The sequence below is a fragment of the Opisthorchis viverrini genome, assembly GCF_000715545.1.
Source record: "Opisthorchis viverrini unplaced genomic scaffold opera_v5_323, whole genome shotgun sequence".
Lineage (NCBI taxonomy): Eukaryota > Metazoa > Platyhelminthes > Trematoda > Opisthorchiida > Opisthorchiidae > Opisthorchis > Opisthorchis viverrini.
The window spans coordinates 340,791-355,157 of NW_008751983.1; the positions used below are offsets into that span (position 1 = coordinate 340,791).

General features: G+C 44.7%; 1 protein-coding gene across 1 annotated transcript in view; it reads right to left on the reverse strand.

The window, feature by feature from the left end:
- Positions 1-12,043, reverse strand: part of T265_15025 (hypothetical protein) — a gene marked incomplete at both ends in the record, with an annotated part of 38,981 nt that extends 26,938 nt beyond the window's left edge. The window contains 2 exons of the mRNA XM_009176272.1: positions 7,251-7,341; positions 11,878-12,043. Of these exons, the coding sequence (XP_009174536.1) occupies positions 7,251-7,341; positions 11,878-12,043 (257 nt within the window). The remainder of the gene's footprint in view (positions 1-7,250; positions 7,342-11,877) is intronic.
- Between the last annotated feature and the right edge of the window lie 2,324 nt (positions 12,044-14,367).

Below are 14,367 nucleotides of genomic sequence, written 5' to 3' on the forward strand. Positions count from 1 at the left end.
CAGCGGACCTGAGACGTCTTCAGGTGTTCGACAATCGTTGTCTCAGAACCATAGCTCGTGTGAGTTGGTGTCGGCGAATCCGTAACGAGGCAGTTAGAAAGCGCGTTTTCGGTTGTGTAACGGGTACTTCCATTGAAGAATGTGTCCAGCACCAGAAGCTGCGTTGGTTGGGACATGTGTTACGTATGCCGAACCATCGTTTGCCGAAGAGAGTGCTGTTTACCATGCCCAACTCAGAGTGACGTAAACAGAGAGGTGGCCAATCCTTGACTTGGCAGAGGAGTATGGAGGAGATCACGAAACGCTTGGGTACTGTCGGTGCTACTCGCCTTCCAGGATGGGGACCGCGTGATCATCACTGTGCCTGGTTGGAGACACTACAGGATATGGCTGCCAACCGATGTCAATGGCGTTCTTGTTGTCAGTTTCTATCCAGATTGCCTGAGTGAATGTCTGGAGGTGTAGGCACCTCGGAATGATTGTGGTAAGCTAGCACCAAATCCCTTCCCCGTCCACCTTTACTCTTTTCTTTACAATAAGGCTTTCAAATAAATCATGGTTGTACGGCAGTGCAGCATCGGTGTTGAACAGTGATGTCATGCTGTCAATGATGATGATGCAAGATACGTAATACATCCGCACAATCCCGAGCGTCTCTCTTAAGTTTCTTGTTCAGTGTTCAGGAGTAAATGTAAAGCGCATGCCCGAAGACTAAATGACTTTTATCAATTGATTTAAAATACTTGTGACTTCTACTCTTCGAAGCCGAGGACGACGTCGCCCGCATATTTCGGACCGGGTTTTTTTTATTTATTCTAGCGTTTCTCTAGTCCATCGCAAAATTAAATAGACAAACAGAGAGCAGGCATCCTTGTAGGGCATCACTATTTTACGAAAGTTTTTCGGAAGCTCCTCCTGTACACTCAAACACCCGCAAATCTGAGTCCAGGAAACTTATTGTTTTGATAGAATCCCGGAGCATTCCTTGCTGAACAAGTGTGTTAAGGAGTGCAGACGGATAGGGGTCGAATGCTCCACGAAATTTCAGGAATAGCAAGATTTTGGATCGTATTTGATAGAGTGTGAAGATACGGTCGGTGCAACATCTACCAGCCCGAAATTCTGCCCACTACTCTCGAGTCAATACTTTGTGGAGGATAAAGTGTTGCCTCAAGTGGAATCAATTCTACCCATCCGTAGGCAAGTCTGATTGTGGGCCTTTTTTGAAATGGGCACCAGTGTCGATTCACCCCATTCTCTTCACTCCATGTGGAGATAAATCAGACAAGCACTGATTGAAGACCTCAGTCCCATTCTTAAACGATGTGAGTGGGACGTCACTCGGACCTGAGATTCGGTGACATTCGAGGGAAGCTATACAATCATAAGTCTTTGAGCTTTTTGCGGGCTCCAGGCTCACCGTCCAGAGCTAGAGAATACTACCTGGCAGCAATAGGTGTTCACGAGAACTGCCGGACCAGAGATCAAAATGTCTTTATCTGTTAATGATTATCGTTTCATTTTTATACTTTATGGTTGAACTCACAGCCAGTTTTCGAAGGCCCTCTCACGGATTCACTGAACTTGCGGTGTTGGTTCCCCTGTGAGTCAACGGCAACCAGAAGTTATTTCACCTATTTGTTTGACTATTCATGAGTAGCATAACTTGTGTATGTACATGGTAACGTCATTTGCTTCCCTGTCGCTCTTCCATCGGTCTCTTTGTTCCCGCTTGCGGGTTGCTTACCTTCTGATTAACAATGTTGACATTTTGTCACCTGTACATCTTCGCTTGCCATTTTGAGTCAACACAACTTATTTTCGAGTGCCTGCTGAACAGGAAAGTTCTACTTCAGTTGATTTAAGTACTTGAAAAGGTCAGTGGAAATGCAAAAACCCCGGCCCACCAAAACAAACGAATTTAGTTACAAGCAACAGGTACATAAGCCCGGGNTCAGTTTATTAAGTACTTGAAAAGGTCAGTGGAAATGCAAAAACCCCGGCCCACCAAAACAAACGAATTTAGTTACAAGCAACAGGTACATAAGCCCGGGAACTTTCGCTCTACTCTAGTACCAATCAAAGTGCATTCTGCCGTCCAAAAGTCACATGACATGATAGCATGCATTTGGCAAAGGTTTCTACCGAATCCGATTATTGCGCTTGATCGAAATGCGCTGACAGCTGCCCGATGGTCGGTCTGCTTATAGAACCAAATAGGTGGGGGTGCGCAGGGCAGAATGAAACTAGTCCGTTGCAGTATCAGTACGTTGGAGGCATAGAGAGACTGAAGATAGTCTTATGTACTTAAAGATACGGGGATTATCGGTAAGAGTAATCAGAAAAGATCAACTGGAGCTCATGATCTACTACATAAGGCATTGTTCAGAATTCCAACTATCTGACCGGAACACCTACAGGCCTTCGGCCAAGTTCAGTAGGGAAGTTTGATGGCGTTTCCAGATATTAGATTTCAGTAGGACGGGTTCTTACTGAGTCAAGGAAGGAGTCAAGTGGATTTCCAAATCAAGGATGATTGCACTTTACTTCACAACATATCGACCGACATTCTGCTACCATAAAATCTCAAGTGAAAGAGTGGTTAAGAGAAAAGGTGAGAAATAATGCAATAGATGACGTTCTAACCATCGACTTGAGCGCAATCTCGGCCTAATCGTATGTATCTCAGGTGCTATGGTTCCAAAGCCAATAATATCTGGTGCAGTCAGTCAATAATGACGTCAGGTAAGAGGGCTGATACTTCGGTAGGAACACGCCAACCGTAAAGCACCTCAGTATGCATTGGATGCATGTGCACTTACAATCCATCTGTCAGACTGGAAAAATAGTTCGGTCACTTGGAAAGCAGTCTGAGTACTACGAGGGTTTGTGTTTGGAAGGGTGTGAGTCAGCGGACTGATTCACCGGGTTTGCTTCTGATGGTCGGTCCACCTCGTCAGTGTTACCTAGTTAACTCGCCGAAGGTTTGACAGTGATGTCAACTCGTTGAATGGGTTGACCTGGGTGGACCGCATGTCTGATTAGCATTTAAAGAACATGATAATAGTGAACATAGTCAGGTGATTTGGATTTAAAGGTGATCAGCCAAAGTGCACATGGAAGGTGGTGTGAAGTTGCCCGTCTTCCCTCTTAAGGGATTATCCTGAAGGTTGCTGCTTCGAAAACGATCGTTTTTGGCGGGTACCTTCGAGGTTCCATTGAAATTTTGTGCAGCCATATTCTTCCCTAAAGAGTGTACTTAGTTGTCACAACCAGTGTGGTTTTGTAGAAGGCCTAGCTCAAACATTAGGACCGTCGTTGCGACAACGATCGAAAGTGGTTACGTGTTCAAGTAAGGTGCTACATCCAAGTGCCTCAGCAAAAAACATCGATTTCAGCGGCATCATAATACCCAAAAAACAATTCTGGTCATTTGTATCCAACAAGATACTTGCGTATATGAGGTTATGCAGTAAACCGTTCACGTACATGGAAGAGATACTCACGATAGGTTTCTACTTCAAATCGTCTTGCTATTGTTTGCTCTGGCGAAGTCCACACATTGTGAAATGGAATAAAAATCACTCAATTCAATGCTACAGACCAGGTGAATCACACCACTTCGTAACACGCCACCGACACGACTGTGACCATCAGGGTCTTTGAAACGGTACCTATGTCCCAACCAGCATCCGTACGTGTTATGCGACAGGCAGATTAAGGGCATCCACTGGAGCCAGTTCACCTCATAACAACACTCGCAAACATTGGCGCCTTAATAGTGCTAATCCTTGTCACTGGATTGGACAGGATTGACAGTTGCCGATTGATTGCAACCAGAACTGTTGCATATCTGGGTCGTATCCTGAGCTTGCTGGTGCTAGAAAACCCAGCTACAGGCTATTCGCGGACACGCACCAAAGGCCTTGGAATCACTCGATTTCGTTTGGTTCACTCTATTGATTGTGTTACCAAAAAGATTGCTTCTGTGGGAATGAATTAACAGTTCGTCAGGTTTTGATTGAATAGAATTCAAGCTTTGACTGGTTTCGACAAAGATAGCCGGCTGGTCTTGAAATATTGCCAAATATATTTGCGCTAATTTGCAATGAGGTTATCAAACTGAGGCTAGAAAAGACCTTGGTCTTGTAACAAGTATTTTATCATTATGCTTTCGTTTCTGCGGGTAAGAGTGAAACTTGTATATACGCATTGCACTACTCATAAGGTTGCTGAAAATTCCTCGACAGTCCACGACCGGTTTCGCCCTTTTCGGGGTTCATCAGGTAGGCGCAGTCCCTGAGTTTCCATAGTCTCCCCATAGTTGGGAAAACAGAGTCGGGTCCTCAAAAGCCCAGCCACACAAAGTCCTCTCTCTTTAGTCGAGGTATCGTCCTGTGGTAGAAGCTAATTTGCGCTGAAAATCCCGGAAGCTCTATACATCTGTTTCATGCTTGTGGGGAATTGTCGGCAGTGTACAACATGAATCGCTAAAGAGATCACGTATATTGGTGCTTGAATCGATGTTGATCCCCGAAAATCTAGAGGGAATGAATGCCTTTATGACTGTTTGTGTTTAAAACTGTCCTATCAAAAACAGACATTTTGCTTTTGGACTGGCAGGACAGATGATTGCTAGACGTTTATCTGGAGCCGAACGGACAACTGGTAACGCAGTTAACAAACAAACTGTTCTCCAGGTGTTGGTTAATGCGAGAAGACTGTGTGGGAATAAGTAGGACTGAAAGTGAGCGGGTAAAGCAAGTGGGGTTCATAAGAAACAATCACGATAAGTGAGGTATAACCTAGGAAAACTCAGCTATATAGGATTGCACGACATGTTTTGCATCAGTTGAAAGCACACTGATTGTGAAATTACAGTTCGTAACTCTCCTGCACTTTAGAAAGCGTGGATGTCACTCTCAGTTGCCCAAACTTTGCTAGCAATAGTTAAAAACCTCGCCGAATACAGAGTGGCAAACATTCAGTTGCTAACTCTGAGTCTGAGCACTGTAGCTTTTTGGCATGCGATCAACTGGAGATGCCGGGGTCTATGAGTGGCTTCGGTGAGCTGCCTCCTTTCCGGTCTCCTCGCTGAGTTTGACAACTGCGTTGCAAACACTTCGTCGCCAATCGCTGGAAAATCGCCACTGCAGGATTGGGCGGGACCAACTAAACATTCATATGCTACAGCTGAGACTTAATCTTCTCTGAAAAGCCTAGAAGCACCACACATCTTTTCGTCCTTGTTGGGAATCATCAGCAATGGAGGTGTATGTGTGTGCGCTCAAGGAACCCGGATTGAACATATTCGAAACATTCGATAAACTAATACCAACATTCAAATGAGTGGCTGACCGAAAGTAACAACCAAGAAAAAATGGAACAGAGCAAAATGACGAGTACATGCAACACAAGATGAAGTGGACTCACCGTGCACGTAAACTGAACGAAGAAGGATGCGCAAACTCAGCTGAAGTTGCCCTGTCAATAGGAAATAAAATCGATAGGATACAAACAACGTCAGGTATGGGAACGAAAGATACAGTGTTGCCAAGACTACAGGGAAAAAACTAATTTCATTTCAGAAGGCCTTTGACCTACGTGTTTGGAACCGGCTTCCAAAGGCTGTGAATCACGGTCGAACTATTGACCTACCTCCGTCAAGCCAACAATTCTTTTATGCTGGTTCGGTGAGGCGGGTTTGCTTTATCGCACAGAACAGGAACTGACTGAACAGAGCTGGTTAGCTGGACGACGTACAAACTCGAGCTTTCGATAAGAATAAAAAATAAGGACACATGTCGTGGGAAGGTTGTGTGCTTATAAGTGGATCTGGATTTTTATTATTGTCGGTCAACAAGTAGCGTGGGAGGGGGAAAGGTGAAATTAAGAATTGAAACGCAGTTGGTCTATGGCAAGGAGGATCTGTGTGAAAAGAGTGACACGGCCAGCCCACATCTGAAGTGTGGGAATTATCGAAGACGTGGAGTTCTAGTTTGAGGTCAGAGTGAAAAATAGGTTCGTGAGTGATGTTCAGCTAGGAGGCTGAAAATTGCTCACCATTGCCATTCGGTGATAGATGATTAGAGCAAAAATATCGGATAAAACGGACTAATTTGAAATTTAGTCACAAAAGTTGACAACCTGGCAGGCGCAACCTCCGTCCTTTAATCCGAACTGATGAGTCACTAACTAGTTCGGTAGCTGGAGGTGGTCGAGGTCACCAGACCCGAAGATTTAGCCTTTCGTGAAGAGCACCGCGCAGGAGGGAGATGAAAATCAGTGAACGGATTTACGATCAATATTCAAACCATGGATGTGAAATTGCAAGAGGAATATTAGAAGAAAGGAAGGTGGACAACCTTTTTGTTTGACCACTGCGAGGCCAGTCGTTGCAGTCGCGGAATTGGAGCAACAAGATGAAAAAAGATACGTTTGGGCGACGATACTTCGCGGGTGGCAGCATGAGTCACCACCCAACACTGATATTAGATAACTTGTGAAATGTGCACCAGTTTCCCTACTTAGAAATCAGTTGCATGATGAAACGGCTTTAACGAGAGATTCTAATGGTGAATTGTCCGTCTATGAAGTCACTCATCTCTTAGAGCAAGCTACTTAGGCGCACAAGGTCAACGCTTCTTATTTCAAAAGCTTACGTCGTCAGGACACCCGCTTCACCAGGAAAAGTCGTACGGTTTACTGGTCAGAAATGGATTCTGGCATACACACAGCTGCAAACATCCCATCTTTTCTGGCTGTTCCATCGCGGTTCAGACCCATGACAAGGTTAGCAAAGTAACCTTCGAGAGGCTGACGGTCTAATATAAGCGGCCTATGAAAAAACGACTGAAAAGATAGAAGGGACAGTCCAGCTCACTACTCAGTCGCCTACCCAGCTACCAAACACACACTACAAACATCACGACATCCACACGGTACACCATTAACCACGAGTTCCCTAGCCAAGATGGATTATCCAAGTTAATTAAGTGACTACTCTCCATGTGTAAACAGTATCCCGGTGGAAATTTACAAAGCGCACCTGTCGGCATTCTTCCAACCTCCTCACAGGCTTTTCTGTTCAATATGGGAAGCCGAAATGTTCCCGGTGGATTAAACTATCTCTACGCTGCTGTCGATACCTAAAAACAGGCGACAGAAGGGTTTGTGAGGTCTACCTGACAGATATCGAAGTCAAAATCTTTGAATAATACTCCACTGCCTTGTAGAAGCGACAATCTCACCTCAGACTGGAGACTCTCACCTCAGGGAGACTTCCGCGAAGGCGGAGGTTACGTAGACCGAATAGATACGCCACGCTGTTTGGCAGTAGCGCTAAAAAGTCCAGCAATCAACCACTGTTTGCTTCATTGACTGGGCATAGCGTATGAATCAGTCAACAACGAATGCCTTTAATCTGTTTTGAAGGAAGATGGCCTGGAAGGTAGGCTGCTGAATCTCATCAGAGTCTGCTATTCAGTTATTCAGTTAAGCCAGCAGCCGAATATATGTGGAAGTTGATGTGGCATTTGGCTTGATGTTTGACAGAGCTGTCCAGTTTTGCCAATGCATTTCGATGTAGCACTCCTTCAGTGGCTTCTCTGGACTATCAATAAATTCTACCAATTGAATCACGGATCTTGGGCACCCTGATGCTATCTTCGATCTGAGTGGAGATTCAACAGGAATGTAGCCTATCCTCGGTCACTACGCTTCTCTGGTTGAACTGGAAATAAATATCGAAAGGACAAGATTGTTCGCCAGAGGCATGGATATCCAGTCTAAGATGCCTAGTGTTAACCATAAACCAAGTCGAGTCCTTCAATTATTTTGGCTTCATCATCCTCCAAACCTCTCAAAGAGGTAGAAGCGCCATGATAACGCCAGAAACATGCCCATACAGGCTCAAGTCGTCATACGGAAACGCTCGGAAACTAGCCTTCAAACAAACCTCTGTGTGCACACTGTGGTCGCCAATTCGTACTAAGATGCCCGTGTGACATATAGCCTCGCCAAAATGTTGATGTTCGAAGATTCGAGTTACTTGATAACTGGTGTTCATTGGGGGTACATAAAGTGCGTTAGAACGATAGAGTCTCTAATAATGGTGTCACGGACTGCTGCTATATCGCACTAGACCACTCCAAATTGATCAAGCGATGCAGAGTACAGCGGCTACGACACATGCTTCACAAACCAGACTTTGCAGTGCTCAACCTCTATCTCTCTCGTCAATGCTCTGTGTAGCAAGATGGCGCTATCGCAGTGAAGCACGATTGAAAACCTGGCCATCTACAGTTAAAAACCAACATTCACATCGTTCTCATCCGCACCGCTCTCTCCGGTCCAAAGGGGTGTAGCACTGGATTCGAGTTTCACTCTTATCAGAACTCATCAGCAGTGCATATTTTCATGGGCGTCGGGGCTTGAGTTTGGGTATTTGATATGCGGGGCGTGGAGTAGTGGGAGCATGCTCGCCCAGGTGACCGGTGTTCAAAGGTCGGTACCGCTAAGGATGTGCACTGTTGATGATATCTAACAAGGGTGAGACTCGGGGCCCGTGCTTCCCCATCTGGCGTGAACCCACCAGAATAATTGCACCAGGACCAAAGAAGTACTGTTCAAACGAGAACGATGTGAAGCTGAACTTTTAAGTGCTTTCTGCAGCGCGGAGGTGATCAGTCCTTTCGTTCCGATCCTGTAAGTGTCGGCAGGTCAGTGACACACTCATTGATCGTTTTTCGGATGTCTTTTTGTTAGACGTGACTGTTTCACACGCTTACTCAAGTCGCAACTTCCTGAGTCTACCGTCTTGACTCTGACGTCACAACTCACACGTGTTTCTCGGTCGTCCGCACGTGTGCAACAGACCGCTGATCACACCCTTATCACAGTGAGGGTCAGTTCTCGCTGCTCGACTAACCGGCCGTTTGAACACACACACAGAGACCAACTTAACTGACTATTGGAATTGCTCATGCATTGAATAATGGGTAGAGAATTCGTGCGTGTTATTCTGTGCAATGCGTCTATTGGGTGTCCCGATGGCTTCGCCACGTGACGCACGGTATTGTGTGCAAGCGGGTAGTTTTCTTCGCTCAGGTCAACTTAATTTCACAACGATGGACAATAAATCTTACATTAGAACACCGAACAACTGGTTTCATCACACGCTCAAAGTAAACTAAGGAACTCTTGAAAATAAGAAGGCTAAAAAACACTTTGAGAAACCTAAAGCTTAACTAATTGTACAATGCGAGATATTCTACCTTGGAAGCTTCTTAAAGTATTAGTTCCTGTTTGGTTCCTGATCTCACGTATACAGCTACAACTGGAGTACACAGGGCTGTTTTATCCACTCGCGTCCTTAGTCAGAAGTTTGCTGAGGTTCGATAACAAAAGGTCTTTGAGATCCGTACAGTGGTGCGTTTTTCGCGTACAGACCAAACATCAGGGTGCTGCGCAAGGCAACAGAATGCGTGCTAAATAGATCACTTGTTCGTACACTCAAATGAATCATCCAAAGCTTCGAATGAATCACTCAGTTGTGTTGTTCTCTTAGTAGGAAGAGCAACTCGAATTTAAGGAATATATCCACCTGGGGAAGCCTTTAGTTAATTGCTGAAGAGCTTTCATCACTCTTGTTATACTAACTCAGTTCAGCTAAACTAAGGATTTACATGTGTTTAAAAAAAATCCTTCAGCTGTAGCACCCTTTCGGTGCCTAGCTGCCATGCCGCCAGAAGGAAGCACGAGGGATAGGATACGGCCCAAGCCTAGACAGGGGAAGCCGAGAGGCAGAGATCGGGTTCGAAACTTCCGGCCAGCAAATTCGCGCTCTAAGAACTGAACCACTTCACTCGATGGGTCAAGTGAACCGAACAGTGCCTAATGAACAATCGTTTTCTTCCACGTTCTACACTTGGTGACTTCTAAAGACATGGAAATAAGAGGACGCAAATATTCTTTTGGTTGGTTGAATTTACTTGAGCATCATAGTTTTTGATATGAAAATACCCCTAAATTTCACAGCTATTTCAGTCACCCACCTATTTGTTCAGTACCCTTTTGACTTTTAAATAAACTAGGGAACAGGTGCATTCGGCTCAAGACAGAATGAAGAATGAATGAGGTGACAGGCTTTAGGTCAAGAAGCCACTAACTAATAAGGATGAAACCTAAGGCGGATGACCAAAGGTGTGAGTTTGAAAAGCTAAATCTGACTGAAACTTCTGTAACAGACATTTTAACAAGAGCGAAACTCGAGTCCAGTGCTTCCCTTTGGTGTCGACTCACCGGAATAATGACGCCAGAACAGGACGACGGTTCAAAAGCGAGTGGTGTGGCTATGAACATTTCAAGTGATTAATTTAAAGCATACAGAAGCAACTCTGAAATCTACTTGACATGGTAGGTGGGAAAAATGGTGCGAGAAAACTGAACAGCCAGTCCTTTTGCTTAACTTCTCTACCTCCGTAAAAGAGTCGAAAATAATGGACCAAATAATCATGTTGAGGACGAGATGACTCACTGGTTAGAGCGCGAATTTACTGACCGCAAGCAACCCGATCTCTCTCTCTCTCGACTTCCCCTGTCTAGGCTTGGGCAGCTTGGCAGTACCCCAGCCCTCGCTCTTCCTTTTGGTATCGTGGCAGCTAGACACCGACAGGGTGTTACAGCTGAACGATCATTTATTAATATTATACGTAACCCTATTGATATTACCGGAATGAATATCCATATTCAAAAGGATGAATTGAACGAGTTATCCATTAATTATGGAATGTGAGGTTTCATTTAAAAATCAAATCTACTGACGGTCTTATTCAGGGCTGACTTTTGCTTTCAACTATAGGTGACAATTTATACCCTCGTACAAAGTGACAGTTACTGCCCGGGTGTGCGGTGAAACTTGGCGCAGCAGGTCGTATCGGTGATGTATTTACGTGGTCGATTTTTAAATTAGGTGATCTCCTCACACCAAAACGACTAATTTCCGCATGCTCGGGGGATTAGTCGTGAGATTTGCCAAGAGAGACGGCATCTTACGTCGGTTGGGTATGGCATACGCTTCGAACGCTGGTGATTTCGACAAAAATTTTATTCCCATTCTGGTGTCTTCAGGTAGTTTTCGGTCACAAATAATTTGGTCTGACGAAAAGAAAGAATTTCGGAGCAAACACGACAGGAAGATGAAAAGATAGGTGGAGTACTCAAAAACTGCTAAGCTGCTTGTCACCTGACAGTGCGGATCCCGGGACCAGCGCAGGCTCAGATACTAAAACTAACTGGAGTTCGCTGTGATAGTCAACAAATGAAAGAGAGAAAGACATTCGGAGATGACCGAATTTCATAGGTAACCTGGATCTCAGCATTTCTTGAGACAATCAACAATCCGGTAACTTGTTAGTGCAAAAGTCCTTGTAACTCCAGCACCTTCAAACCCTAAAAAATATATCTTTCTAGCCGGTAAACCAAGGTTCATGAATTTACAAACAGCGAGATTCAGACAATCTTCGGATGGAGGCTCAGAAACGGGGTGCTTTTGCGCACAGTGTGCATTGTGAACCGGATGAATGAGACATCCATCTGATCTTCGAAACTTGTTGCGTTTTCCCACGCCCCTATTGCCTTTTCTTTAGTACGTGGTTTATGAGATGCAGAAGCTGTGGATTTCGGTGAAATCATGTCAAGCATCAACAAGAAGTACTTTGGGTTGCCCAAACAATTCTGGTGTACCACACTCGCCTGTGGATCTTAGATTAATCAAGAATCGTACAGACCGTGAGCAGTGACTACGAAAAGATGACAGTCTTGTTTCAATGGAGGATGCACGAAAATTGTGGTTTTAAAAGACCAGCTAGAACGTACCTTGCCACATTAGACGGTCGACGTCCTCCGAGGCGGCCAAACCGGTAGACAGACGCATACTGTGTGCAACATTCGGTACTGTTAGTACGGTATCCAAATTGCCACCCGTTTGCTGGTCAGCGTGACGCTGATGCTCGACGTTAGTGGGGGAGATGCAAGAGACCATCGTGCGTTCTGCACGGCGGGATCAAAACTGACTAATGTCCTCGACAAATGCCTCAAGTCTTGTCCCCGAAAAACCAGGTAGACGTTTTTGCTGTCCACCAATCATTGGTGACGGTCGGTCTGGTCCAGTCGCTCTAGTCAGTGTGATTATCGATCAGTCGCCTGACCTGGTGGCTGTCCATCCAACGCTTTCTTCACACCGCTTGGCGATCAAGGGGGTGGAACAAAAAATGAACCCGCAACCAACCCATTACCGCGCCTGTCATCTCCATGATGGCTAGTCTGACTGCCATTACTCCAAACACAAGACAACATCGACGTCCGTACTTAAGTGACATGTGTTTTGGGCTATACCGTGTGGACGTACGACTTGTCCGGAACACTTAAAGCATACTCAACTGTCAGTCTTCGTAACCCACTAAGATTATCCACATTTATGGCATTGCTAATTCTTGCTCAGCTGTTGAGTGAAGATCACACCAAGATGCAGATGCTTGAGCGCATATGCGACTGCCTTTGGATCCGCGTTCGGCTACCGTTGACAGTATGTTTTGGGAGGATTTCCTTTAAATCTCTAAGGAAAAGTTTATCTGGCAAGTAGAAATCTCGTTGCTAGCACCGCCTAATCGTTGATGAGTCACAGTTAAGATGCCTGACTCCCAAAACTCACTGTGAAACCCTGTATATGTAGTTTGATGCGAATCTCCGCAGACAGAAATCATATTAGAATGAAATTAGGCACATTGTGAAATGTAAGCGGCGCGTCTGATAAATTACTATATGATGAGACTGTTTTGTAGGATACGATGCTCAGTGTTACTAGACAGAGTAGCGTTTTATGTCCATGATTATTTTCGTTTTATGGATAGTTTTTGGATTTTTTAACAAATGCAAGGTTTATCATTTCTTCTGTTTGCCTCTTCCAGTGAGTAGACGACTTCTTTCCTCCACAGTCAACTTTATCTCATACGAGGAGTTATAAACTCTATGGTTCCAGGACCGAATGGCAATTTCGGGCATAAGCTGATGAACCGATTGCTTCTAAACTACTCAGTCCTCACTATTATCATTGAAGTTTGAGCTCACCTATACAAGGTGTCTCATAATAGACGCAAACTTTGAACAGGTAAGTAAACGTAAACAATTAAAGAAAGCATAACAAAATTTTTCATTATTAGTAGCCATATAAAGGTTTTGTGTGCAAGTGTTGGCATTCTTTCTGTTTACAGTACGCGCATTGAAATTGTGAAAATCTATTATTCCCTTGGTGAAAGCGCCACCACTGTACTTCGTGGTTACAAAACTAAACATGGTCTCATCGAAGATCCTTTCATCATGTCGACCATTACATGCTTGATTGTGAAAGTTGAGTCCACTGGATCTGTATTGAATTTTTATGGTAAAGGGAGAAAGTCTCTGAGTGATGAAAGAGCGCCCATTGTACAGAATGCCGTCGAGCAATTTCAGTCCCAGAGCACAATAGAATCTTCGACAATAATTCAGGTGTCTCAGTTGACCGGTATTCCCCTCGCCAGCGTGCATCTTATTATGAGACGCCACCTTCATCTCTACCCGAATCATTTCACTTTATTACAAAACATCACGGAAGAAGACAAGGAGCAACGTATCGCCTTCGCTAACTGGCTGCTGGACAATGAAGAAATCGTTCCCAACATTTTATGGGGCTATGAAGCAAATTTTTCTTTGGATGGCATAATCAACAAGCACAAATGCGTGATATGGTTCCGTGAAGCTCCTCACGAGTAATTCACCCATTCCCCTCACCTCTGTGTGTGGATGGGATTCTCCTCAAAGTGTCTCCTGCGTCCCGTTTTCTTTGATGTTACGGTTTCCGGCAACAGTTACCTCCATATGCTGCAGACGCATGTCATCCCGCAACTCAAGTAGCACAAGAAGTCATCGACCGTCTTTCAACAAGATGATCCTCCACCCCACTACTCAAACCAAGTGATAACTTACCTCCGAGAGTAAGTTTCTGATGAGTGAGTCATTGCTCGTAGATTTCCAAACTTTTGGCCCGCAAGGTCACCTGATCTCACACCTCTGGATTATTGGTTTTGGGGAATGATCAAGGCTCGCGTATATCACGAAAATAAACCGAAGAATTTGGTGGAATTAAGAGCAAGAATTGAAGGGGAGTGTGCACGAGTGACGCTTGAAGAAGTGAAACATGCTGTGTCTCACATCTCATACCGCCTCCAACTTGTTATGGAATGAAGGGGAGGCTTTTTCCAACATCATTTGTAATGCCAGTTTGTTACAGTAAACCTTCATAATGCATGTATGTCCGCCTAAAGAATGATA